The sequence below is a fragment of the Mirounga angustirostris genome, unplaced genomic scaffold, assembly GCF_029215605.1.
Source record: "Mirounga angustirostris isolate CCGP_5_RB_7025 unplaced genomic scaffold, mMirAng1.0.hap1 SCAF_5, whole genome shotgun sequence".
In the NCBI taxonomy this organism is placed as follows: Eukaryota; Metazoa; Chordata; class Mammalia; order Carnivora; family Phocidae; genus Mirounga; species Mirounga angustirostris.
In genome coordinates this window covers 134,744,928-134,769,619 of record NW_026991713.1, presented here as the reverse complement: position 1 = coordinate 134,769,619, position 24,692 = coordinate 134,744,928, and the positions used below count along the sequence as shown (strand labels likewise).

The 24,692-nt window shown below is 39.2% G+C and overlaps 1 protein-coding gene across 2 annotated transcripts in view; it reads left to right on the top strand.

Moving 5' to 3' along the window:
- NET1 (neuroepithelial cell transforming 1) overlaps window positions 1–20,883 on the top strand; it is a 60,651-nt gene extending 39,768 nt beyond the window's left edge. Inside the window, exons 1-10 of one of the 2 annotated variants that reach the window (XM_045874485.3) lie at window positions 7,537–7,789; window positions 13,303–13,410; window positions 13,870–14,037; window positions 14,432–14,494; window positions 14,768–14,864; window positions 15,218–15,294; window positions 15,972–16,229; window positions 16,848–17,018; window positions 18,304–18,490; window positions 18,831–20,883. In XM_045874485.3, coding sequence (XP_045730441.1) covers window positions 7,697–7,789; window positions 13,303–13,410; window positions 13,870–14,037; window positions 14,432–14,494; window positions 14,768–14,864; window positions 15,218–15,294; window positions 15,972–16,229; window positions 16,848–17,018; window positions 18,304–18,490; window positions 18,831–19,237 — 1,629 coding nt within the window. In that variant the 5' untranslated portion in view covers window positions 7,537–7,696 and the 3' untranslated portion in view covers window positions 19,238–20,883. Of the gene's footprint in view, window positions 1–7,536; window positions 7,790–13,302; window positions 13,411–13,869; window positions 14,038–14,431; window positions 14,495–14,767; window positions 14,865–15,217; window positions 15,295–15,971; window positions 16,230–16,847; window positions 17,019–18,303; window positions 18,491–18,830 lie in introns of those variants that run through there. The other variant, XM_054507383.2, reaches the window with a different exon arrangement.
- Window positions 20,884–24,692: the final 3,809 nt, after the last annotated feature.

The window sequence follows — 24,692 nt, the reverse complement described above, 5'->3', positions numbered from 1 at the left end:
TTGAAAGTCCCCAAGGGAAAGAAAGCTTGGAGAGAGGAGAGAATAGTCTATTTCCAGGAAATAGGGCTGCTATAGCTATAGTAGGGTTCCTTCCAGAAATCAGCAGGCTGTTTCCTGCCATGGAAAGCATAGCCTAGCTTCAGAACCCTAGGGACCTGCATTGCAATTCTTTTCCTGGCTTTGCCAGAGACATCACACGGCCTCTTTGTCTACCATAGAGACCTCTAGCTTTAGCAAATATGCTAGGTCACATAGTCTGAGCAGTATGACAGCTTGCACCACAGCCTAGACCTGCTACAGAGACTTCTGCTCTGGATTCCACTCAAAACTGTGCATTTGAGATGACTCCATTAATGGGTCAGAGCAGAATTTCCAAATACAGGTAAAGTCCTACCTAGTGCTGTGCCCCTTCTAGTGCTAGGGAATGCAGGTACAACAACTGTTCTTTACCTTGGAGGAGAGATCTCAGAAAGCATCAGGCCATTGGACCTATTAAAACTTTTCTGATGTGGCAGCCCCAGAATTGTCATGGCATACATTTGATTTCCTAGGGTGTCCAGAATACTTGCCATTTCCTGCTCACCAAGTCCTGTTTGACTGATGTCATCAGTTTACTGGACTAACATGATGTTCTGTGGATCGCAACGTCCTTTAGGACTCTTGACAGAACAGAAAAGTTAACAGCCTCAGGATATGAGATAGAAAGTGCTGTCCTTCCCACAGTAAAAGCTAACTACTTTTGATCTTCTTCACTAATGGGAATTGAAAAGAACACACAGACCAGATCAATAGCCATATACCAAATGCTAGAGGATGTCTTGATCTATTCCAATAAAGGATCTACATCTTGCCCAATAGCTGAGATTAAGCCTACCACTTGAGTTAAGTTTACAGTAGTCCACTGTTAGCCATCACAGTCCATCTCATTGTAGGAGGCCTATAGATTAATTGAATGGAAATGGGGTGGAGACTATCACTCCTGCCTGCTGTAATTTTGATGACTATCTCTGTATTTTCCCTTGGTGTGCAATATTGCTTCTATTTATTATCCTGGCTCCAGTGTAGGGGCTAGAATTTCAGGGGCTCCCACTCGGCCCTTGCTGCCATAATGACTCTGAGAACATTATGAAAGTTACCAGCTGCTTTTTCAAAGCTTTTAAAGCAATTAACAGAAGCCAGCCAACTCTACAACCTTTGCAGTTGCTATCAACCCCCTATGTTGTTCATGTGCCACAACCGCTGTATGAGCCATTGTTTCACTCCATCCGTACCAATCAGTAACTATAGACCTTACACCATTTTTCCAATGAGGGACCCAGTTCCAGAATCTCATTCTGTGTGTCTATAGTCTCCAGGGCCAAGCTCAGTTTCAGTGTCCTAGCCAGGTGCCTTCCAGAAATCAGCCTGAGACGTGAGCTCATTGACAGTCTGTTTTGAGGTATGGTCCCAGGGAATGGGGAATTGAAACAGAAGGAGGCAGCTAATACCAAGTGTCTGCATTTAAGCTGGTCACCACTGGGCAACTGAGGCTTATTTTTGCTGGAACCTTCTGAAGAGCCATGTAAGATATACTGCAGAATTGTCTTGTGAAGGGACTGAAGAGGGAGCTTTTATCCACCAGCGCCTGTGCTCCATTAGTCAATGGCTACCCCATGGAGTGTTTATTTCTCACACTACCAGGTACCTGTGTAAATGCCACATTCCAGTATTCAAGAAGCCCAGAGTGGAAAGCAAGAGCGACCTAGTACAGCTGGTTGCTGGAGCAATGACTGAAGTAAAAATGGGCTGAGGAAACAGGAAGCTGGGCACAGGACACAGGACCATTTGTCTTCAGGTTTGGGCCTTGCTGAGTTTCAGGGGCAAACGAGGAAAATCCCACTCAACATCCTGTTATACAAGCCTAAGCGATCTTATATTATACTGGAAGTTACTTGCTATCCTATGTACTTGAGATAAAAGTCACCACTAATAGTACCAATACCCCATTTTATTTGCTGTTTGTATTATTATTGCAAAAAGAACCGTAGTTTTGTTAATACCAGACTTCTTAGCCTGTCAGGTATTCTGTTTATAGTCTTGCTAATATAAAGATCCGAATTGATCTTTTTCCAAACCAAGCTCTTAGTAAAGCTTGGAGATAGTCAAATGTTTAATCCAGAAGATTTTTAAAAATTCAGATCTACACATAACTTCATTACCAACTTCTTTCATATTCATTTAGTCCAAATGTAACTGCCTTTTTGTTGTTTTAAAGATTTATTTATTTATGGTGGGGAAGGGGGTGAAGACTCCCCACTGAGCCCCGCTGAGCACAGAGCCAGCGGGGCTCCATCTCCCAACCAGGAGATCATGACCTGAGCCGGAACCAAGAATCGGACACTTAACCCACTGAACCACCCAGGTGCCCCACCTTTTTGTTGTTTTTAACTAGTTACTAAATAAATTTGAACTCTGATGTTTTAGAAGTTTCATTTTGTTCATATTTGAATCAGTACTTTTTTAGTAAGATTTAAAATTCTCTTTTAAACTGAGCTATTTTTAGTGAGATACATAGTAGTTATTTGTAATCTTAAATTCTAGAGGTTTGGTTTTTTTTTAAGATTTATTCATTTATTTGAGAACACAGGCAGGGAGGAGGGGCAGAGGGAGAGGGTGAGGGAGAAGCAGACCCCCACTGAGCAGGGAGCCAAGCTGAAGGCAGACAGATAATGGACTGAGCCACCCAGGCACCCCAAATTCTAGAGTCTTAAAGTAGAACATAGTTTTCTTGTATATAGAAAAAGCCCTTAAAATACTTCTTGTGAACTGTGGCAACTTTTCATACACTTACATGATTTTTAAACATGTTTAATTTAGTAATAGAAAACATGAGAGCTACACAAGGGCTGAAGAAACAGATTGTACTATTATCCATATTTCTCTGTAGATTAAGATTGTTTATGTAGTCATCTACATAAGGTCCTTATAAACAAAATCACAAAGCTGAGAAAAAGCAGGTTGGCAATTGCATTTCACAATATTACCTGCAGAGGGCAGCAGAGAGCTTAGATTTTGTTCTCTCCCATAATAGGGCTTTCCTCACCTAATTTCCAGTTGCTTATGATCTCAGACAAAAGTAAATAAAAACAAATAATATCCAGACCAGAAAAAGTAATGATTATTCTTTAGCTCTAGTTTGTCTAAATTCCAGAATTCTGATTTCACCTTAAAAGGAGGAAAAAAGGTTGGTAGCCTTCCTCTATAGAAGGGAAGCAATGTTCTCTTTATCATCTTTGTATTTTAGGAAAGAAAGCATTGAAGACTCCATACAAGCAGAAGAACAGAGGTTATAACTATAACTGGTCTTTGGAAACCCATATTTTCCCCAAATCTGGTATCTTTTACAGAGCTTTATTATTATTCCTAGAAAACTCAGTTTTTAAGTTTATAAATCCTAGATTTTCTACACAAAGAAAAGATACTTAACCAATCTGTGCTTCAGTTATACGATTTGTAATATTTATAAGTCATGCTCTAATAAGCTGTGAATAACATTAAGCAATTGAATTAGAATCTCCTCTAAAACTGAAGCAGCAGGAACTGTTTTATTATCTTTTTATTTAACTGCCTTGTTACAAAAAGGCTATAAGGCAAATAATCTCTCAACTTTTTTATGATTTCCTCTCTGTAAAGTGTTCCCATTTATTTCACGAACACTAGCTGGGACCAGGAGACCCAACTCACAGAAGGCCGGCCTGCACCAGCTGTGCACCAAGTGTGCACTGAACATGCTAACAGCGGTGCATTTCCCGTCTCACCGGGGGGCTGTGCTGTAACAGGAGTTGGTAGACCAGACTCAAGCCTGCCCAGCCACTGATTAACTCTGCAGCTTTGGACTTGTTTCTTACACTGTCTGAGTCCCAGCTTTCTCCATCTGTAAGATGGGCCTAATAACACATACTTCATAAAGCTGGCTAAGTAACACGCATGAGGCTCCTAGCACAGGGTAAGGACACAAATTTTCCTTTTCTTTTTTCACTGATGTTCTTCAGTTTCCTCCTAAGAAAACAGAGGAGGATGAGTTAAGGACCTCAAAGGACCTGTTCAGCCCTCTGATTTTATGGAGCATTGTTGGTGTCAAGATCCTTTCAGGCTCATCACTCAGGGTGCTCATTGAACATCCCTTGTTCATTGTTGCTTTTTTAGATGCTATCTACAGTTGTCTAAATTATATTTGGACCACAACCCTGAACGTTCAAAATGAAACGAAGATTTTAGGGTTGGTGAGTTGGGATTTTTGTGCTGTGACTAACACCATTAAACCCTATGTGGCTCCTGTAGGCTTTCAGCTTTTACATTTATAAGACTTGTCTCTCTACCTCTTGGGCCCTCAGCTAAAGGAGAGAAATGAGAGAAATCCCTTCTCCTTGGCCTTACCTCTTTCAGAACTAAATAGAAAAACAGTGGAAAGAGATAGAGATGTCAGGTAACAGACCCATGAGATCACCCTAGCAGCTTCTTCCCTACTCTCCCTGAGTGTAAGGCCTGTATTCCCTTATGAAGCTCAGTGGCCATCAAGTATTGGCCTCACTTGCACCATTTTGAACCAGTGAAACTAAACCAGTCTCCTGGGTTCTAGCCTCGCCTCTTTTTGAGGGCTTAGCAGGTCAGTGTTCTTATCTGTAAATTAAGGAACTGGCTCCGATGATCTCTAAGGTACTTCCACTTTACTGCTGTATATTCTGCACATAGTCAGCCATCCTTAAGGCCAAACATATCCACATATGTGTGATCAGGTGTGGTCAGGTAATAAAGGATAGATGATGAGATATAACCAATCACCATTATTTTTTTTTTTAAAGTCTCAGAGCAGTTGGGGTGCCTGAGTGGCTCAGTCGGTTAAGTGTCTGCCTTCAGCTCAGGTCATGATCCCAGAGTCCTGGGATCGAGCCCTGCATCAGGCTCCAGGGGAGTTTGCTTCTCCCTCTCCATCCCTCCCCGCTTGTGCGCGTGCTCTCTCGCTCGCTCTCTCACTCTCTGTCTCTCAAATAAATAAATAAAATCCTTAAAAAAAAAAAAACAAGTCTCAGAGCAAAAAGATTAATTATCATCATCTTGAATACAAAATACATTGGTATTTATAGAGAAGCAGCATTGACGCTTCCTGTAAGAAGTTACACTGTCCTGCAAACCTTAGTAAATTGTTTTGTAGATTGTCATTTTAAATAGTCTGTGCTATTTATTCTGCTCTATTCACTCTTCAGCCTCCTTAGTTTATCTTCTGTCTTTATTCCACTGAACTAGCACACTCCAGGTCCTCATTAAACTTGTAATCACTAAGTCCCTGCATCTTTTCTTACCCTTCTTAATCTTTTTGCTGTAATTAACACCTTTTCTTCCCTGGCATCTTGCTATGTTTCTTTTCTGCTGACTATTCCTTTTGCAAAAATCTTTCTCCCTTGGCCTCTCTCCAAAGTTAGATCCTTGGACCCTTGTTCTTTTTGTCCAGATTTTCTCTCCCAAGCATCTCATTCACTCCTAGTTTCCACTCTGATCCCCGTGTATATGACTCCCCAGTCTAAATCTGCCCTCTGGCTTCTTTCAAGTCCTTGTCCAGCATCTCCAAGTTCTAGCTCAGTATTTTCATGTTCTTCCACCACCTCAGTAGATCTAAAAATGAAACTCAGAAGTCTCTTTCAAAGCTCATTCTTCCTTATTTCTTTATATGTATTAACAGTTACCTCTCGTAACTTTAAAATTGTAGGCATCTTTGACTTCTCAGTGTGTTGCCCCTTGCATATATCCTTTTCCTTTCCCACTGACCCTACCTTAGGCCAACTTCTTGATAACTGATTGTGATTTTTGCATTATATTCCCAGTCATCTTTCAAACCATCTGATAGATCAGCTTACAACATAACTTCTGTTATCTCTCATGGGCTCAATAAAATCCTCTGCTCATCTGTCTACCCACAGCCCATGACCACAATCTGTGAGCTTACTCCTTCATGCTCTTCTGGGAAATCCTTGCAGTTTTCCCTTACTTGGGCCTATGAAGAACATAACATGGCCTTCCAGGCACCACTCAAATAACATCTTACAGTGTCTTCTCTAGCATCTTTTCCAGCCCCATCTCTGCTCAGAAGACTTCTAGAAGCTGCTTCTCCTCCTGAACTCCTGTGGCACTTACTAGCTAGCTGTACAACTTGGGAATTTTCAAAAGCTGTCTTTTATGAGTTATCTCTTTGTGTAGCCTCCTTTTACATAATGGTCTATTAGCACTTTAGGAGCAAATATGAAATCTATTTTTTATATCATCCACAGTATCTAGAATAGTGCCTCCTACATAGATTTTTCAGATTTCTCTGATCCTAATAAATCCTGAGAATAGAAATTTTTTTGCAAATTACTGGCATCATATCATTCATAGTAGTATATAGTGAAGATAAATCCTACCTTTCAAAATAGAATATAGTACATTCTGTTGAGGAAGAAAGTCTGCTTCTTAGCAGGCCTATCAAACCAACATGAGTGGTGCTTTTCCAAAGAAAGAATTTAGAGACTGTCCCTAATGCGTAACTTGGGGCAAATTACTTTACCTCTGTGGACCTCATTTCTCTACCTGTCAAGTGCAAGTTACCTTTTATTTTTTATTTATTTATTTTTTTTTTAAGATTTTATTTATTTGACAGAGCACAAGCAGAGGGAGAGAGAGGGAGAAGCAGGTTCCCTGCTGAGCAGGGAGCCCGATGCGGGACTCGATCCCAGGACCCTGGGATCATGACCTGGGCCGAAGGCAGACGCTTAACCGACTGAGCCACCCAGGCGTCCCGCAAGTTACCTTTTAAATAAGGCCTTTTGACTCTTTTCGGACTCTATCAAGATGAGTCATTTCAGAATAGAGCAGGATCCCATTATTCGAAATCACCTTTTTTGTATTTATGGTGTCAGATAGCAAGTTTTTAAAGCATACAGGAAAGATATGTGCCTCTCAGTCTGAGCAGTGCTGACGTTGAAATCTGAGGTAGCGCAGTTCTTGCCCCACAGCTCTGTGGGAGAGCCACCTGACCAACGGGGGACCTGAAGTGTGCCCGCGGTGCCCGCTCTGCCGGTCGGTCCCAAGGGCGGAGTAAGGGCCTAGATGCTCTCACGGTGGTGAATATGCTCGCACTAAAAGGTTCCTGAGTAATCAGGCTTTTCTTTGGTTATCTGACTTAGAGCTTTCTTACTTGAAGTTGTCAAGTTTCCGCCACTGAATTCCTTTCTAGGTGATAGGGTTTTAGAGAAAAAGTATCCCTGTCGGTGGCGGAGGACCAGAGTAGGGAACCTAGATAAGCAATTGGTTTCCCTTCCGGAATGCTTCTTAAGCCAGGAAACGCCTTACATTAACCTACGGTTTCCTTGAGCCTTGAGTTGCTGTAGAAATTCCAAACCTCTTGGAAAGAGCTTTCTCCTGCAGGAGGCGAGGGAGAAGCCGCGAGGCGCGGGTGTCAGTTAAGCACGGTCACGTGTCCGCGGGCCCCGCCCCCGGAGCCCCGCGGTCTGGGTGGATCGCGCCGCTGCCGCAGAGCAGTCGGCCGGCGCGAGCGAGAGGCAGGGGCCCATGGCTGCCCGGGGGGCCGGGCGCTGGAGGGGAAGCCTGCCTGCCGGTAGTGCCTCGCTGTAGGGCGTGCTCGGCGCCCAGCGACTGTGGGGTTTGCGGGGGCGCTGGGGGAAGCATGGTGGCTCATGACGAGATTGGCGGTCTCCTGCCCGTCAAGAGGACTATACGAGTCCTGGACGTGAATAATCAGTCCTTCAGAGAACAAGAGGTAAGACCGAAGGAAGGTTTTCTGATTCCACGGAACTGTGAAGATTTTTCAGTTTATTAACAGGATGATTTTAAACGTACTTTTTATCTCACTGCGTGTTAAAATGTAGGACTTTTGATTTCTATGCGGGTTTGAAAGGTGTCTGCCTCTATTGTAGAGGTTTGGGAACTACTGTATGGATAGGTTTATACGTAGCATAGCTTGAGTGTACACAGATTTTAAATGTGTATGTTGCTAAATTTGGTTAAATTGGTCACATTTCTGATGCTTAATACATTGTTCTTTTTAACTTGCACTTACATTACCTAGTCTGAGGAACTGCCTTACGGGGTAAAAGGAAAATAAGAATCCCTTCCTTCCAAGTTCACACTAGTGAACAAATGGCAACTAAAATGCTATCAGACCTAGTGCTTGTTTTTATTTTTCTTTCCACATCTAATAAGTTTATTTTGTGCAACTTTTTTTTTTTGTAAAGGAAAATATGTTAAAATATTTAAACCACCAAACCATTATTTAGATTACTTCTCCCCTCTTTGCTTTAACTTTCTAAAGTCATTATGGTTTTTAAAAGTCTTTATGAATACTTATCAAAATAAGTCAAGTGATTTTTGTGCCATTTTATTTAATTTTGACAGTTGATTTAATACTATATGGATATTCTATTTGTACTGCTTACCCTAGGGTACATACTACATTATCACCTAGGGGACAGAAATAGTGTTCCTGTGTTCAATTAACTATATACTTCTTATCTTGATTGTGGTGATAGTTCTGTGACTATATACTTGTATCAAAACTTACCTAATTATACATTTTCAATATGTGCAGCCTGTTGTATACCTCAGTAAAGCCCTGTATCGTACATACACACACCTTCTGGTTGTTAAAATAGCTGCCATCTTTAGGAGTTATGCTTTCATTTGGTATAGTTTAACTTTGGTTTTTGTTTTTCTGTTTGGTTTTGGCTTTTGCTTTTATGTTTCAGTTTTCTCAAAATGTGTAAGCATTTCCTTTGAGTAGGGCAAGTCATACATGATCATCAGTGTAAATATTGAAACTGATCATCTTTTGGACCATCAGGAACTAGTCTTTTTTGGTTGGTATCAGGCATTGGCCATGTTTCTGGCACACCTTTATTCCAAAGATTTAAAACACTGGGAATGTTGTCAGGTTCTTAGTAGTAGCAATAACAGCCTTAAATAAATGACTAAATTTGACTATTTCTATTACTAAGTAGAAAGGGAAGAAATCCTATGTAATCATAACTCTTTTATCTTTTTATAAATGTTTTTTCTTTTTTCTTATTTTAAAGTTCTTGCTAAAGAAAGAAGATTATGTATCCAGTAACCCAAACAAATAAGCCCAAATATATACTGGGGTTTTTTTTTTTCTTTTTAACTACTATTTATTTATTTATTTAACTAACTAACTAACTAACTAACTAACTAACTAACTAACTAACTCTGTACCCAGTGTGGGGCTCAAACTCACAACCCCAGGATCAAGAGTCGCATGTTCTACTGACTCAGGCAGCGAGGCGCCCCTATACTGGTCGGTCTTTCTTTCTCTTTTTCCTTTTCTTTCTTTCTTTCTTTCTTTCTTTCTTTCTTTCTTTCTTTCTTTCTTTCTTTCTTTCTTTCTTTCTTTCCTTCTTTTCTTTCTTTCTTTCTTTCTTTCTTTCCTTCTTTCCTTCTTTCTTTCTTTTCTTTCTTTCTCTCTTTCCTTCCTTCCTTCCTTCCTTCCTTCCTTCCTTCCTTCCTTCCTTCCTTCCTTTCTTTCTTTTCTTTCTTTTTTTCTTTTTTTTTAAGTGTCTTGATTTGGTTGACTATAGAAGAGACCCTCCTAGCCTACCCTCTTTCGTGACATCATTAGTAGCAAAAAAGTTCTTACCAAAAAAAAACCTGCGTTCACAACAGTTTTTCCGTGCTTTTGTTTTTATGTGCAAGATACATCCCAGTAAAAGACTTAAAATCCATCTTAACAATTTTCTGTTTACAACTGGATTAGTAAAATAAATTGATTAAAAAGTTGGTCTAAAAGCAGATACCCTAAAATAATGCATGTGATTGCCTGGCTAAACTAGGTAGTCTGGTTAAAACCTAACCTAAACAAACAACATAAATTTATGTTAGAGGTATTGGGGTATTTTTCCATCTCTGTGAACTTTGGCCCTGGTGAAAGATTGGCTACAGGAGAAAGTTCTGGTGTATGGAAAACTTGTTGGTATTCCTTATTTATTCTCATAGATGTCCAGAGTATCTTTTGAGGAGAGTATATAGTTTCACCATCTGCACTGCTCTCTAAGCTTTTTGTATTCACCATGACACTGTTAACAGGACTCCAGAACAGAAACAACAGCGGCAACAAAACCATTTTGTAAGCCTTATTTTAAGTGGTAAGAGAGGTAGATTTCTACCCCTCTCTCCCTTCCTCACCTCCAAACACTGTACCTGCATCCTGTGTGTGCAAAGTGGCAGGTGTGGGTGTAACACCAGTTCTCGAAAAACTTTGTCTTTGAAATAGTTTTGTGACAGTGCAAGTTTTAGGTTCTTAATAACCAAACCAAGATCATCCAGATGATTCATCTGGATCTCTAAAGAAAAACTCCTTTTGGTTATAGCTTACATAGGCGGAATCCTAACCTGTGTTTTAAAAGAAATTTTTGTCCCAACCTTTAAGGTGACCCTATAATATAATAGATGACTGCCTAATCCATATCACTTTGCCACAGAAGTTTCCTCTGTGTGATATTTTTTCTCAAATACTGTATGTGTATCCTAAGGTTAGAAGTGAACCATCTTCAGCTTTACATTTCAGTCACTTTTTAAGTTATTAAAATTTTTCATACTCTTGAAATACATATGCTGAAAGTTTGTGTTCTGTCTCCTAAACATTCATCACATACATCCTTTTAGTAAGGCAGTAAGTAGGGCCTTTACTTTTGGATCCCCAAAAACATGTGTGAAAAGTACAGAGGTATCCACCCCCCAACCCCCCCTTTTCCTGATTTAGTACTGCACTTACTTACAGGGCATTTGAAGAGTCTCGTGCTCTAGTGACTGAGCTAGCCGGGAGCTCTTACCAAGACCGTTTAGATTAGATAAACTCCTAAGACTGCCATATCCTTTGTGAAGATGGGAGATAGATGGCTTTCTAAAAGACTGTAGAACATACTTAACCACCAAATACTGCTCAGTGTAAATATCCTGCCACCCTAAATGGACTGCAGAAACAAAATCCATATTAATTTCAGAAAGATGTTTTAGATATATTTAACATTTAACTATCTAAATCTAAATTCTGTAGTTTTAACTTTAAACATCACATAATTTTGAGTTACCAGGAAATCAGTAGTTGAACAGTAACTGATGCTATAAAGATAAGAATTTTTTATCATTAACCTGATTTAATATAATAAAATAGATCCAAAAATCTTTTCCTCCCATCCAAACTAACTTTTCAAGTTCACTGGGAAGAGCACATTTCCAAAGACGTTTTAAGTTGAAATGACTCATCTTGTGACTTATTAGGAAGTCAACTTTGTTATGTTTTAAACAGGGAAGAGGAATTAACCTCTGTTTCCAAAAAGTAGAACAGAACTTTCTGACAACTGCTTTGTTTCTAGTTAGCGTTGGCATATCTTACTTTGTGAGGAGGTAATTCTATCTCCACTCAAACAGAAGACTCTTTGTACTGTCTTTACTAAATAGAAAGGAATGCCTTCTGCCAGACCTTCTGCCCATGCATGTGTCACTTCAGTCTTGCACAGATGTATGTTGTAAAGGCATCTGCACATGTCCTTGGCCACACAGTGTGTCATTTTACTACATATCTTGAAGGTTTCTTTTTTAGTTCATTTAACATTTGCATATTAGTGGTTTTATATTCAAAGTTTTACTTCGGGGTTAATTATTTTGGTGGGAGAGAGTTGATCTACAACTCTACCTCTTAAGGCCTTCAAAGACCTGAGCTGGTTATCTGCCCAGTCTCTTTACTTAGTAAGTCACGTTCCCTCCTGATAGGAATGTGTACCTTTAGGAGCTGTAATAGGCCTTGCGTCATTGAAGATTCAAATCATGGAAGGTTCTTTCCAGAGAATTGTAACTCTTTCACCCATTTTATTCTTAAATTATACTAAGGGGACGATTTTTACTCCATTTTCTCACACCTTACTTTTTTATATGACATTAGTCATATCAAAGAATTTTTAGAAAAAGTGTTTCATCTGTCATTTTTAAATGGTAATTTTATTTTTACGTGTTATCTTTATTTTATTTTTAAGGTGATTTTTAATTATATATCCTTCTGAATTATCAGAATTATTTTGTCAAGTATGCCACAATTGTCAAAAGCACCAAATACAAATAAATATATTCCTTAGACATGTAAAAGACAGACCTGATATTCTTTATTTCAGTAGTGTAGGAGTCACCTAATGCTATACCTCCATTTCCCTAGCAGTAAAATTAGAATAATGTGATGTGTAAAGTTTTGAGATCCTTGAATGTTTAAGTGATGTGTTTACTAACCTATTATTTTTGAGACAATATGTGTAGAATAACTATTTCTTCTCAACTTGTGTACATTTTTCCTTTAAGTTAACAAATTAAATGTTTGAGAGAGAACCTAATTATTCATAAATCCCAGTGTTTATGTAGTAAGTGGAAATATTTCTAAGAATGTTAGTAATAGCAGAAACCTAGTGTGTTGCAGGCATTGTTCAAGCCACTTAAAAGTATCTTATTTAATCTTCATAACAACTTTATAAGAGAAGGTCTAATATTAACCGCATTTTACAGATGAGAAGACTGAGGCCCAGGATATTCTCTAGCAAGTGCTAGAACCAGGATTTGGGCCCAGTCAGTCTGATCCCAGAGCCCGAGTTCTCGCCTAACCCTGTCCTGCCTGTGCTTAAATACCTCCCGTGACAGGGATGCTCTGCCTTCAGAGTTGGCCCGTTCCAGTGGCAGATATGTTCATTTAAAAGCTATTCTCTAATTGAAGTACTTAAGAATGAAATGATACGATGTCTGGGATTTGCTTTAAAATAGATGAAACATTCTCACACCAAAAACTACTGAAGCTGAGTGATAAGTCCATGGGATCCATTATGCTATTTTTCATTTTTGTGTATGTTTGAAATTTTTCATAATAATCAGGTACTTTTTAAAAGTGACTCTATATTAAACTAAAAAGTTATATAGGATTCTGGAATCTAATGTCTTTGTTTTCATTTTAGTTTCTCTTCTGTGTAGTGATAATATTTGTTCTGTTCTCAAAGTGATATTCAGCTGGTCTTTCTCATACCATTAATTTTTTTAATAATTTACTGTTACTCAATAGGGTTCTTAGTATTTTAACAAGAAAGGACAACATTCATTTTCAGAGTGTCATGTTTCTCTATTTTATAATGTACCAATATTGGTTTTTGAGAGTGTTCAACTTTGTCCAAACTTGTTTGAAACCACTATACCTAAACACACATTTAGTGTAACCTGTTTTTGTTCTCATAGGAGCCAAGCAATAAAAGAGTTCGACCTCTCGCTCGGGTCACATCCTTGGCAAATTTGATCTCTCCTGTAAGAAATGGAGCAGTCCGACGCTTTGGTCAAACAATTCAGGTAAGCAAGGGATGGGGCTGGAAGGTGAGTAACATAGTAAGGGGGCTTTTTACAGAAGCCTAAATTTGTATTTTCCTTTGAGCTGTACAAACAGTTTTACACTATTATATTTAAACATAAAGGTTTTTTTAACATGCTAGTAAGGAATATTTTTACTAGAACAGTATTTATATTTATATAAATACATTATATTAAGTTACATCTTCTATCAAAGCAGAGTTTTAGATAGTTTTTATTCCCCAAAACATAATTTTGGCTGATAAATATTTTAGAATGTTAGATTGAAGCTTGGACAAATGATTGTCTTATGTGTTGAGAAATTCTCAGAACTTCGTTTTTAATTTGTCTATTTTTTTAAGAAAAAGGAATAATTACTATATCCTTTGAATCTCTCTTTTGTTCACCTCTTTTTTCTTTCTTTTTCTTTCTTTTTTTTTTATTTTTTTATTTTATTTTAAGTCATTTACCCTTCGTGGTGACAGCAGATCCCCGGCTTCTGCCCAGAAGTCATCAAGCAGATCCACAGTTCCAACACCTGCCAAAAGGAGAAGCAGTGTCCTGTGGTCAGAGATGTTAGATGTCAGTATGAAAGAGTCTTTAACTACCAAAGAAATCAAACGTCAGGAGGTAAGCTGGCATTCAGTAGCAAGGCCATATGTATTGGCTTATACTAAAAAAAAAAAATTGTCCCTGTTTTTTAAAACATGTTTTGTCAGAAGAATAGCAGACTAATGCCTGAGGCAAAAATCAGCAGCATTTTAATATCTCAGTGGTAATCCACAGCACATTGTAATGAATTGTGGTCATCAGAGTTAACTCTAATGGAGTAAAGTTGTAAAACATGGCAACCTCTTATTTGAGACTCCATTTTGAATTACAGTTTTCAGACGGAATCACTTTAAAAAACACTCTTCAAAATGTCAGTTAAATAATTAATGATAAATATCAATTGCATATAATTTTCCTTTCTCAAAGGAAGGAATGACCTATAATGTTTGCTGGATCTTTTTTTTCTTTTTAGGCAATATATGAAATGTCCCGAGGTGAACAGGATTTAATTGAGGATCTCAAGCTTGCAAGAAAGGTCAGTAAATAACTTTTTATCACATGCCCTAGTTTTAAAAAATTATATTTTACAAGTTATAAACTTCTATATGGCTTTAAATCCCTTCATATATGAGTATCAGTAAGAGAATCTGTTTGGGTATTAACATATACTTTAGTTTCTTTTATGTATAACAAATAGAATCCACGCTTAGCTTTTATATAGTTAGTCATGTTTGCGTTCAAGGAAGGTCTCTCATCATGTTTTATTTGCTTGATCTTTTTGGGTGACATACTTCTCCCCTTCTGATAGGCCTACCATGACCCTATGTTAAAGCTGTCTATTATGTCAGAAGAGGAACTCACCCATATATTTGGTGATTTGGACGCTTACATACCTCTCCATGAAGGTAAGATATGCTATTTAATTTTCATTAGCATCTGAACAGCATTAACACAAATTAGTGTTGTTGTTGTTGTTGTTGTTGTTTAAGAGAGGGCAAGCCGGGGGGGTGGGAAGGGGCAGAGGGAGAGGGAGAGAGAATCTCAAGCAGGCTCCATGCCCGGGGCAGAGCCCGACATGGGGCTTGATCTCACGACCCTGCCATCATGATCTGAGCTGAAATCAAGAGTCAGATGCTTAACCGAGTGAGCCACCCAGGTGCCCCAACACAAGTTTTTTTGAATCTAAACTTCTAATTTAGTGCTGAATTATTTTTTTAAATAAATTTGTTATTGGTATTCCTGCCTTTTTGCATTTCAGATTTGTTGACAAGAATAGGAGAAGCGACCAAACCTGGTGGAACAGTGGAGCAAATTGGTCACATTCTTGTGAACTGGGTATGTAGTGAGTTGCTTACACCAGATAGTTTTATACATATATGCCATACTCGTCATTTGTGTTGAATAGCAGATCTATTTGATCTAGTAACTAAATTCTAAAAACAGATAAACAAGGCATTAAAACTGAACAAAATTATATAGCTGTAAGAAGTTGCAGTGTTTAAAAAAATACTTCATGAATGATAGGGATTTATTTGTTTTAAAAATATATTCCTCTTTAGACAGAATGCCCACATTATGTGTTTTGTTCCCTTAGTTAACATTTGAGTGCCTGCTAGATGCTCGGTGCTTTTCTAGGAGGGACCACGGGGGATTCAGTGGTGAAAGACGTCTCCACATTGATAATCTAGTGAGAGGATAATCAAGTACATAAGCAGTCTCAAGGTTGGTGATGACCGTGGTAGAGGAACTCCAGTGCCCTGAGAATATAGAAGACTAACATCTAACTGAGGCTGGGAGAAAGTAGAAGTCATGGGTCTTTAGTTGGATTTAGTCAAATTATAGGGAAATTAGAAAAGGACATTCTGATGTTGGCTCAGAACACTACCCTACCCCTGTTATCATCTGCAAGGAAATTTTCACAGCTTGTTTAAACTTTCAGAATTAGCTGTAAGTTTTGTGTTTGTTTTCACAAAAACACATATCATACCATGTTTTCTCTTATTATTCTTCAGTTGCCAGGCTTGAATGCTTACAAAGGCTACTGTAGTAACCAGCTGGCAGCCAAAGCTCTTCTTGATCAAAAGAAACAGGATCCACGAGTCCAAGACTTCCTCCAGCGATGTCTTGAGTCTCCCTTCAGTCGAAAACTAGATCTTTGGAGCTTCCTAGATATTCCTCGAAGTCGCCTGGTCAAATACCCTTTACTGTTAAAAGAAATTCTTAGACACACTCCAAAAGACCACCCTGATGTTCAGCCTCTGGAGGAAGCTGTAAGTCCAGTAAATTATTCGTACATTTTTCAAGTTTGTATATTAGCTTGCCTTAGAAAGGTATACGTGATACTCTCAAATCTTACGCATAGTGCAGCATGGTGAAACGTTCTGTTGTGTGAAGTACCCAATACGCTAGTGCACTAAGCAATAGAGACGTAACGCATTTTATATTTATATTGTAATCAAAAGACTAGATTCTAATATCTGATCTCTTCCACTAGCTAGCTGTGTGACTTCAGGCAAGTCACCCAATTTGGCTGAGGCTGTTTCTTCATCTGTAAAATGAAGGGACTGACTGAATTATCTGATTTCTAGAGTCCCTTCAAACTTTTATTTATTTGACAGAGAGAGATAGCGAGAGAGGGAACACAAGCAGGGGCGGGGAGTGGGAGAGGGAGAAGCAGGCTTCCCAGTGCACAGGGAGCCCAATGCGGGGTTCGATCCCAGGACCCTGGGATCATGACCTGAGTCAAAAGCAGACGCTTAACGACCGAGCCACCCACACGCCCCAGTCCCTTCAAGCTTTTAAAATCCTGTAATTTTAATATCATGTTTTAGCCCTACAGGGAAACAGCCCTGCTGAAAATGCCTCATTGATTTCTTGATAATTTTTAGATACTGATAATACAAGGAGTTCTCTCTGATATCAACTTGAAGAAAGGTGAATCAGAATGCCAGTATTACATTGACAAACTGGAGTATCTAGATGAAAAGCAAAAGGATCCTAGAATTGAAGCAAGCAAAGTATTGCTCTGCCATGGGGAGCTGAAAAATAAAAATGGACATGTGAGTGTATTTTCACACTAACTAATATGAAGTGAGCTATTACTTTCATCTTCCTACCTTGTTTAATTTTTTCTGCATAAGTCATGAAGCAGGTTTTAAAATAAATTCATCACACAGTGAAAGGTTATTGGTTTTTATTTTATGTTAACAGCTTTGATAAAGCAAACTTTGGTTTCTTTTGTGACAGAATGACTTAAATGTCTTGGTAGAAAATGGTTTATACTTTATTTTTTAGTTTTGAAGCATAAATCAACTTGTTTGGCTAGGGGTTCCTTTCTAAATAAATTATTAGTTTCATAATTAAAAAGCGTGTCCTCCAAAAAATTTTTCGAAGTTTATAGTAATGGAAGTAGCTTTTAGCACTACTAACCAATTTTTACAGTAGATTGAATGAAAGCAAACTTATTTTTTAAATATTAATTATAAAAGTATCTGCTAGAACTAAATGTAAGCATGGAATTTTTTTTTTTTTTTAAGATTTATTTATTTATTTGAGACAGAGAGCACGTGAGCTGGGGGAGAGGCAGAGAGAGAGGGAGAGAGAGAGAGAATCCCAAGCAGGCTCCAGGCCCAGTTTGGAGCCAGATGTAGGGCTCGATCTCATGACCCTGAAATCATGACCTGAGCCACCCAGGCACCCCATGGAATGGTATTTTTGTTTCATTGGGTGCTTTTCAGAAAGAAGCCCAATTTTTTTTTAAGTTTTTCTTTTAATTCCAGTTTGTTAACATACAGTGTGATATTAGTTTTAGGTGTACGATATAGTGATTCAACAATTCCATACATCACTGGTGCTTATCACAAGTGCTGTCTTTCACCCCCATCACCTATTTCCCCCTCCCCGCCCCAGAAGCTCTATTTATAAGTTGAGGTTCTTTTTGGGAAACGTTGAAACCTGACATCTCTGATTTCTATCTTGAAGCCTGATTGTCCTATAAAGGCTTACATTTGTATGGGACAAAATAGAACCATTAACATTTTTAGCAGCTTGCATTTTTTAATCCTTATTTTGTTAGGAAGCTATGGTATACAATACTGGTGTTCCCAGACATGTTACTACTGGTAGGTCTTTGTGGTGCCTAGCGTTTACTCAGCTGCTGCTTAATCTAATGTTACACACTGATAAAAACAGGTTTTATATAGTCTGAGATTAGAAAAGCTCTCCAGGTAGAACACGCATAGCCTTGAAATCATGGTCTTTATGAGGTCATTTGTAAGGATGACTTCAATCACTTAAAATCACAAAGTTTCACATTTAGGACGTATTTGTTTCTTGTTTCTCCAGAAACTTTACATATTCCTGTTTCAAGACATTTTGGTTTTGACTCGGCCTGTCACACGAAATGAGCGTCACTCCTACCAGGTTTATCGGCAGCCAATCCCTGTCCAAGAACTGGTCTTGGAAGACCTGCAGGATGGAGATGTGAGGATGGGAGGGTCCTTTCGAGGGGCTTTCAGCAACTCAGATAAAGGTAAAAATATAAGCTTTAAAGTAGTTTACGTAAACAGAAACTCAGAACCTAAGTGAATTTAGTTTTAATCTTTAAGAATTCTGTCCCTACACAAAAAACTGTAAATGAAATGGGTTCCGTTGTCCTGTACCTGTTCCACTCCCTGAAACAGTTGTCAGGCGCTTTGGTGCTCTGACACGAGCAGGTGCATCTAACACGTAATGAGTAGGCCTTATTGAATGTATCTGCCTGATAGATGGGCCTGGGATAAAAACACCCCCGCCCACATTAGGATAGTATGCTGACTTTATTTTACAATACACTCTATAAAAAGCCTTTTTTACATTTTTTATTCTTCTAGCTAAAAATATCTTTAGAGTTCGCTTCCAAGACCCCTCTCCGGGCCAGTCCCACACTCTGCAGGCCAATGACGTGTTCCACAAACAGCAGTGGTTCAACTGCATCCGCACCGCCATTGCTCCCTTCCAGCAGGCCGCCAGCCCGGCCGAGCTGCAGGGTTTGCCAGAGCTCCACGAGGAGTGCGAGGAGAACGACCCCTCTGCCGGGAACGTCCGAGCCCTGAGAAGGTCGTCCACGGCGTCTGGTGGGACTCAGGTCCAAGTTGCTGGAGACTCCTCAGAATGCGGCTCCCCAGTGCACATGGCAGGTGACACGAAGAGTGTGAAATTTCACCAAACACAGTCTAGCTTCCGAAAAGCAAGAGACAAAGCCCAGTGCAGTGGCAAACGGAAAGAGACTCTGGTATAAAGGAAGTTCTGTGTATTAACTGGTGGAGAGACTGTTTATTTATAAATGTGTACAGTTTGTTTTTTCTTGTAATGTGAGCGTGGGAGCATTGCAGGGCTACTTAATACCAGTCTTAACATTTTCTATGTTTTTGGTTGGTTTTGGTGGTGGTTCCTTTTTTTTTTTTTTTTTTAAATGGCAGCTAAAGATACATGCAGATTACTGTTATACTGTAGCCTTTTTTTTTTAAGATGTTTTCCCCAGATTATTTAGAACATGCAAGCCTGGTATTTTTAATCAGATGAAATATTGATGAAATGGATGTTCTCTTTTTTCTGCATTCATTATGACTTTCTAATACCAACCAATTGTGATATTTAAAATATTTGCCAAAAACTAAAGTTTTGCAAATACTGGGATTTTACCAGTGTTTTTCTGATAAACTTTGTGTGCAGAATTTGAAATTATAGTATTGGCACCTAAAATCATCATGCAATATATGCTTATGATTTCAGAACTTAACACTGAAACATAAAGTCCTTGGAGAACAAAGCATAAAACTTAGTAAGTTTTCCATTTTATCAACTGGAATGCCTTATATTTGTTTTTCACTGCACATTCCTCGTTTTTCATCCATTTAACCTGCCAATTATTTAATTTTTTTAATTTGTAAAGTAGTTTTTAGTATCTGCTTTTATTTTTTTACTTCGATGCCTTTGCCTTTTCAAATTGGCATGTCTTTAAAGTATTTTTCTTCTTTGATTAAAAATGTGTATGTATGTGTGTGTGTGTATATATATATATATATATATCTCTTTTTTTTTAAATCATATTAACTTTACCAAGTGAAACCAAGCCATACTGTTTTTGAGCCAATTAAGAAAATTGCAGTTTTTAAAGTGTAGCATGTCAGAGTGGTGAATACACATGAAATGACTCTGTGTATTCTGGACTACTGAAAGAAAAATGCCGTAAGGTTTTTGTTGAAAGTTTTAGTGTTGTCTGAAAAACAAGAGGGAAGGCAATTGACTGGTAATAAGTATAGAAAAAAACACACACAAAAAAAAGAGGGCCTAAGAGAGTAGTTTTGTCTTAAAGTAAAAATGTCTGGTTGCACCAGAACGTGAAAGGAGATAGTAAAAGCTAAACTTGAGGGTGTGTAGTAAGTCGTAGAAGGCTTGGGGGAAGTGACTTTTATTTGCCTTGGTTTATGGGTTTGAAAGGAAACAATGAAATGTGTTGAAAATTTGACCATATTAGATCAGTTTTGGTGGATTTATTCACAAGAGGGAAAGAAGACTGATGAATCTTACTGTAAAATGTTTCTGTTCAAATGAGGACATAGTATTTAAGGAGGGAAGACTAAAGCCCTGTGTCATGGCAGATCTATATTGGTGATCAGCTCAAGTAAATGTTGACTATTATGTGAACTATATCTGGCCAGTGGAAATGAAAATTGAAAAAGACTGTAAATAGATAATCCAAATGATTTCTCTGTATAAATGAATTATACAATTAAAAAAAAAAGCACACACATAATCACCCTTAAAGGTTTCTTGGCTGGTGGATGTTGGGGGACATTTGCCAGGATGTGCTAGTTCAGCAGAGGAGGTAATGGCAAGCCTCACAAAAGTTTTTAAAAATCATAAATAAACCCTTGAAATTCATTGATGAGTAAGGGAAAGACTGAATTATAAGGACAAGTTTTGTGAATCTTCTTACACCATTTAGAATACAGTATAATCAGCTATTGGATTAAAGACAGCTGAACATGTGGCAACTTTCTGGATATAATAGTAAAGCTCGTAGCAAAGCATCCTGATTCATTTCAGATTTTAATTTAAGTATCTCAGATTTCTAAGTTTGGAAATGCAAAGTCAAAAGTGTAGGTTACACCAACAGTTGTGATCTGAAAAGTCAGAAAGCATGATTTCTGATCATTTCTAGAGATATTATATAGAATATTCCTTCCAGAATTACCTTGATCAGCTTCTGAAGTTACAGAAACAAGTTCAGATGCTATTAATGGAATGATTTTTTTATCAAATTCTGTATCTTCCTTTGGTTTACACAAGGGAGAAAATAAGACCCAGAAACTGAATAATTACATGGAATGAACACTTCATAAATTGCATCTATATTTGAGAGCATTTGATGATCTAGCCAGTAGTTCTCAAACCAGTTCAGGCATCAGAATCACCAGCGATGCTTTTAAAAAAGAAAAAAAAAAGGGGGCGCCTGGGTGGCTCAGTCATTAAGTGTCTGCCTTTGGCTCAGGTCATGATCCCAGAGTCCTGGGATCAAGCCCCGCATCAGGCTCCCTGCTCAGCGGGAAGCCTGCTTCTCCCTCTCCCACTCCCCCTGCTTGTGTTCCTGCTCTTGCTGTGTTTCTCTCTGTCAAATAAATAAATAAAATCTTTAAAAAAATAAAAAATTTTAAAAAAAAGGTAAGTGGGCCTGCCCCCTAACTCCTCCCCATACAAATACCCATTTCACTGATTCAGGATCTTGGGGAGAAGGGGTGGTTAAGAGTGCGGGCTGATCATTTGTATTTGTAAATGCTCCCTCCTAGTCTGATACAGTGAACTCCTTGGGTCAGCACATCGTGATCATGGATCCAGCCGATAGCCATTATGTAAATGATATGCAGTAATTATCGGCTTCTATCTATTAACTTCTCAGTTTGCCTTAAACTACTCAGGCTCTGTTGAAGTAAGTCTGATTTTTCTTTTCTTTTCTTTTTTTTTTTTTTTCTTTTCTAACTTCTTTCAGTGAGTGTACTTATATATTTTGAGCAAAGTTAGTCTCTGTTTGGGAAGGTCTTTTTAAACTCAGAATGTGTGCATACAAGGTGGTATGGGGAAACCAAGGCACCCACCCAAATTAACTCTAGCAGTCAGCGGGAATCCAGTGTCATTCAGTCACCCTCGAATCTGTTGAGACTGACATTTCCTCAACTGACTCAGGTGACCAGTTACTTTTGTGCAGCTGGGTCTACTCTCTGTTTAATGCTTCTCTCAATATGCAGATCTAGCCCAGTACTTGGTTATTCAATATGTATATAACTAACTGTAATATTAGTAAATTAATTTTGCAAACATCAGCAAATGCCTAGTTGAGGAAGGCTTAAGCCCATCTGTCAATCTTGGTAACTGAGATGCAGATAAAGTAGATGTCTTACAGTTTGTCTTCATCATACTCATCAGTTAAAATTCCTGCCTGTCCCTAGAGATGAAATTGGTCTTCATTGTGTTTAGAAGTCCAAGGGATTCAAAGTACATGATATCTCAACCTCCTTGGGCTTTTCTTAACCAGCATTCAAGAATACCTATGAAAGAATAAGTATCTTTGTCCATTGAACCTATTTCCCCTGAGGGGAGTGTCCTATCAAAGAAAATCTCCCTCACTTCAGAGGACTCCAGAATTTCCTAGATCCAAAGGAATTTTGATTTTTGCCTGCATATTTGAACAACTCCAGAACCAACCGCAAGTCTGAGGATGTCTCAGATGTAAGTGGTTCCTCAGGTCCAGGGGTATGTGATCTTAGTTAGATCATGAGTACTTTGAGACTCCAATACAAGCTATGGGCCCTCCCCCCCCCCCCCCCCAGAGAATGTATGTATGTATATACACATCCACACAAATTAGGGGGGTCAGGGATATTCCCCAAACCTATCTATGGATCCCAAGTTAAATCTGCTCAACTCTGTCCTGACCAGGACTTTATTTAGGGACACATGGTATGGATTCTCAATTTGGAAAATCAAGAAAATAAAAAAAAAAAAAAAAAAAATTGCCTCAAGGGAATGAGAAGACTCTAAATTTAGACTAGGAGAAAATATTTATGAAAGTCACATCTGATAAAGGACTATTAGCCAAAATATACCAAAAACAAACAACAACAACAAAACTTAAAACTTTACAATAAGAAAATGAACAAACTAGTTAAACAGACACCTCACCTGAGAAGTTAACAGATAACAAGCACAGGAAAAGATACTCCACATCATGCAGCCTTAGGGGAGTAAACGTTCAAACAGCAAGATTCCACTACAGCCTGTTGGAATGGTGAGATCCATACCACCGGCAACCCCAGACGCACATTCATTGCTGCTGGAACGCAAAGTGGTGTGGCCATTTTGGAAGACCATTTGGCAGTCTCTTACCAGACTACAAACTACAAAACCCACCATACGGTCCAGCAATCATGCTCTGGTATTTACCCAAAGATTTATGCCCACACAGTAATGCACATGGATGCTTACAGCAGGTTTACTCATAATTGCCAAAAGTTTGAAACAACCAAGACGCTCTTCTTGGTGATGAATAAGTAGACTATGGTGCATTTAGACCTAAATAAGATATTCTAGCTTAAAAATAAATGAGCTATCAAGCCCCGAAAAAACATGGAAGGATCTTAAATGCATATTACTAAGAGAAAGAAGCCAATCTGAAAAGGCTCCATACTGTAGGATTCCAACCTTATGACATTCTGGAAAAGGCAGAACTAAGGAGACAGTAGGGATCTGGTTGCCAGAGGGTGGGGGTGGGGGACAGGATTTTTAGGGCAGCATATGTGGGATACTTTAAGGGTAGAAACATGTCATTGTACGTTCGTCCAAACCCATAGAATGTGCAACACCAAGAGTGAGCTCGAATGTCAGCTGTGGACTGTGGGTGATGTGACAGTGTAGGTTCACTGTTGTCCCACTCTGGTGGGGGATGTTGATGGTAGGGGAGGCTGTGGGTGTAAGGAAGCAGAGAGTAATGAGAAATCCACACTTTCCACCTAATTTAGTTGTGGACCTAAAGCTGCACTTAAAGTCTATTTTGGGGGGGGGGGGAAATTACCCAGGCCCAGGAAAAAGATGTGCAATTAGGAATATATATCTTTCAAGTCCTATCTACAGAGACCAAAATTGGAATACTGCTGTAGATATTCTAAGACATCGGATGTAAATGCTCCACAAAGAGAAAAGGGACCTGTGTGTCTGGGTGTCTGGGCCACAAGCCGTCGCTCTCAAACCACACCTGTTTAGGGAAATTCTGTGTCTGGAGGCCAGGATCTCAGGTTCTACCACCAGGCGCAGCCGCCCAGAGCAGCGCACCTCCAAGTCCAGAAGCATCAGAAGCTAGGGCGTGAAGGTGACTGAGGCCAGTCCTCCACTCACAGGGGAAAAAGCTAGCCGGGGCGGAAGGTAGCAGAGTCAGCAGCAACACCCCACCTGGGTGGGGAGGGGAGCTCCGAACTTGGTTTGTCCTACCCCAGTTGAGTCTGGGATTGGAGCTGGACTCTGTTTCCAGCTAACCTGGGGTCCACCAACGTGGGGCAGAGGCCTCTACACCCTTCCCCTCCCTCCTCTGCACCCCTCCGTTCCCTCCTCTGCCTCTGGTGGGCAAAGGAAGCAGGCCTGTCCTCCATCTACCACGACCCCACCCAAGGCTTTGTGCAGCCCTGGCGCTCACACCAGTAGGG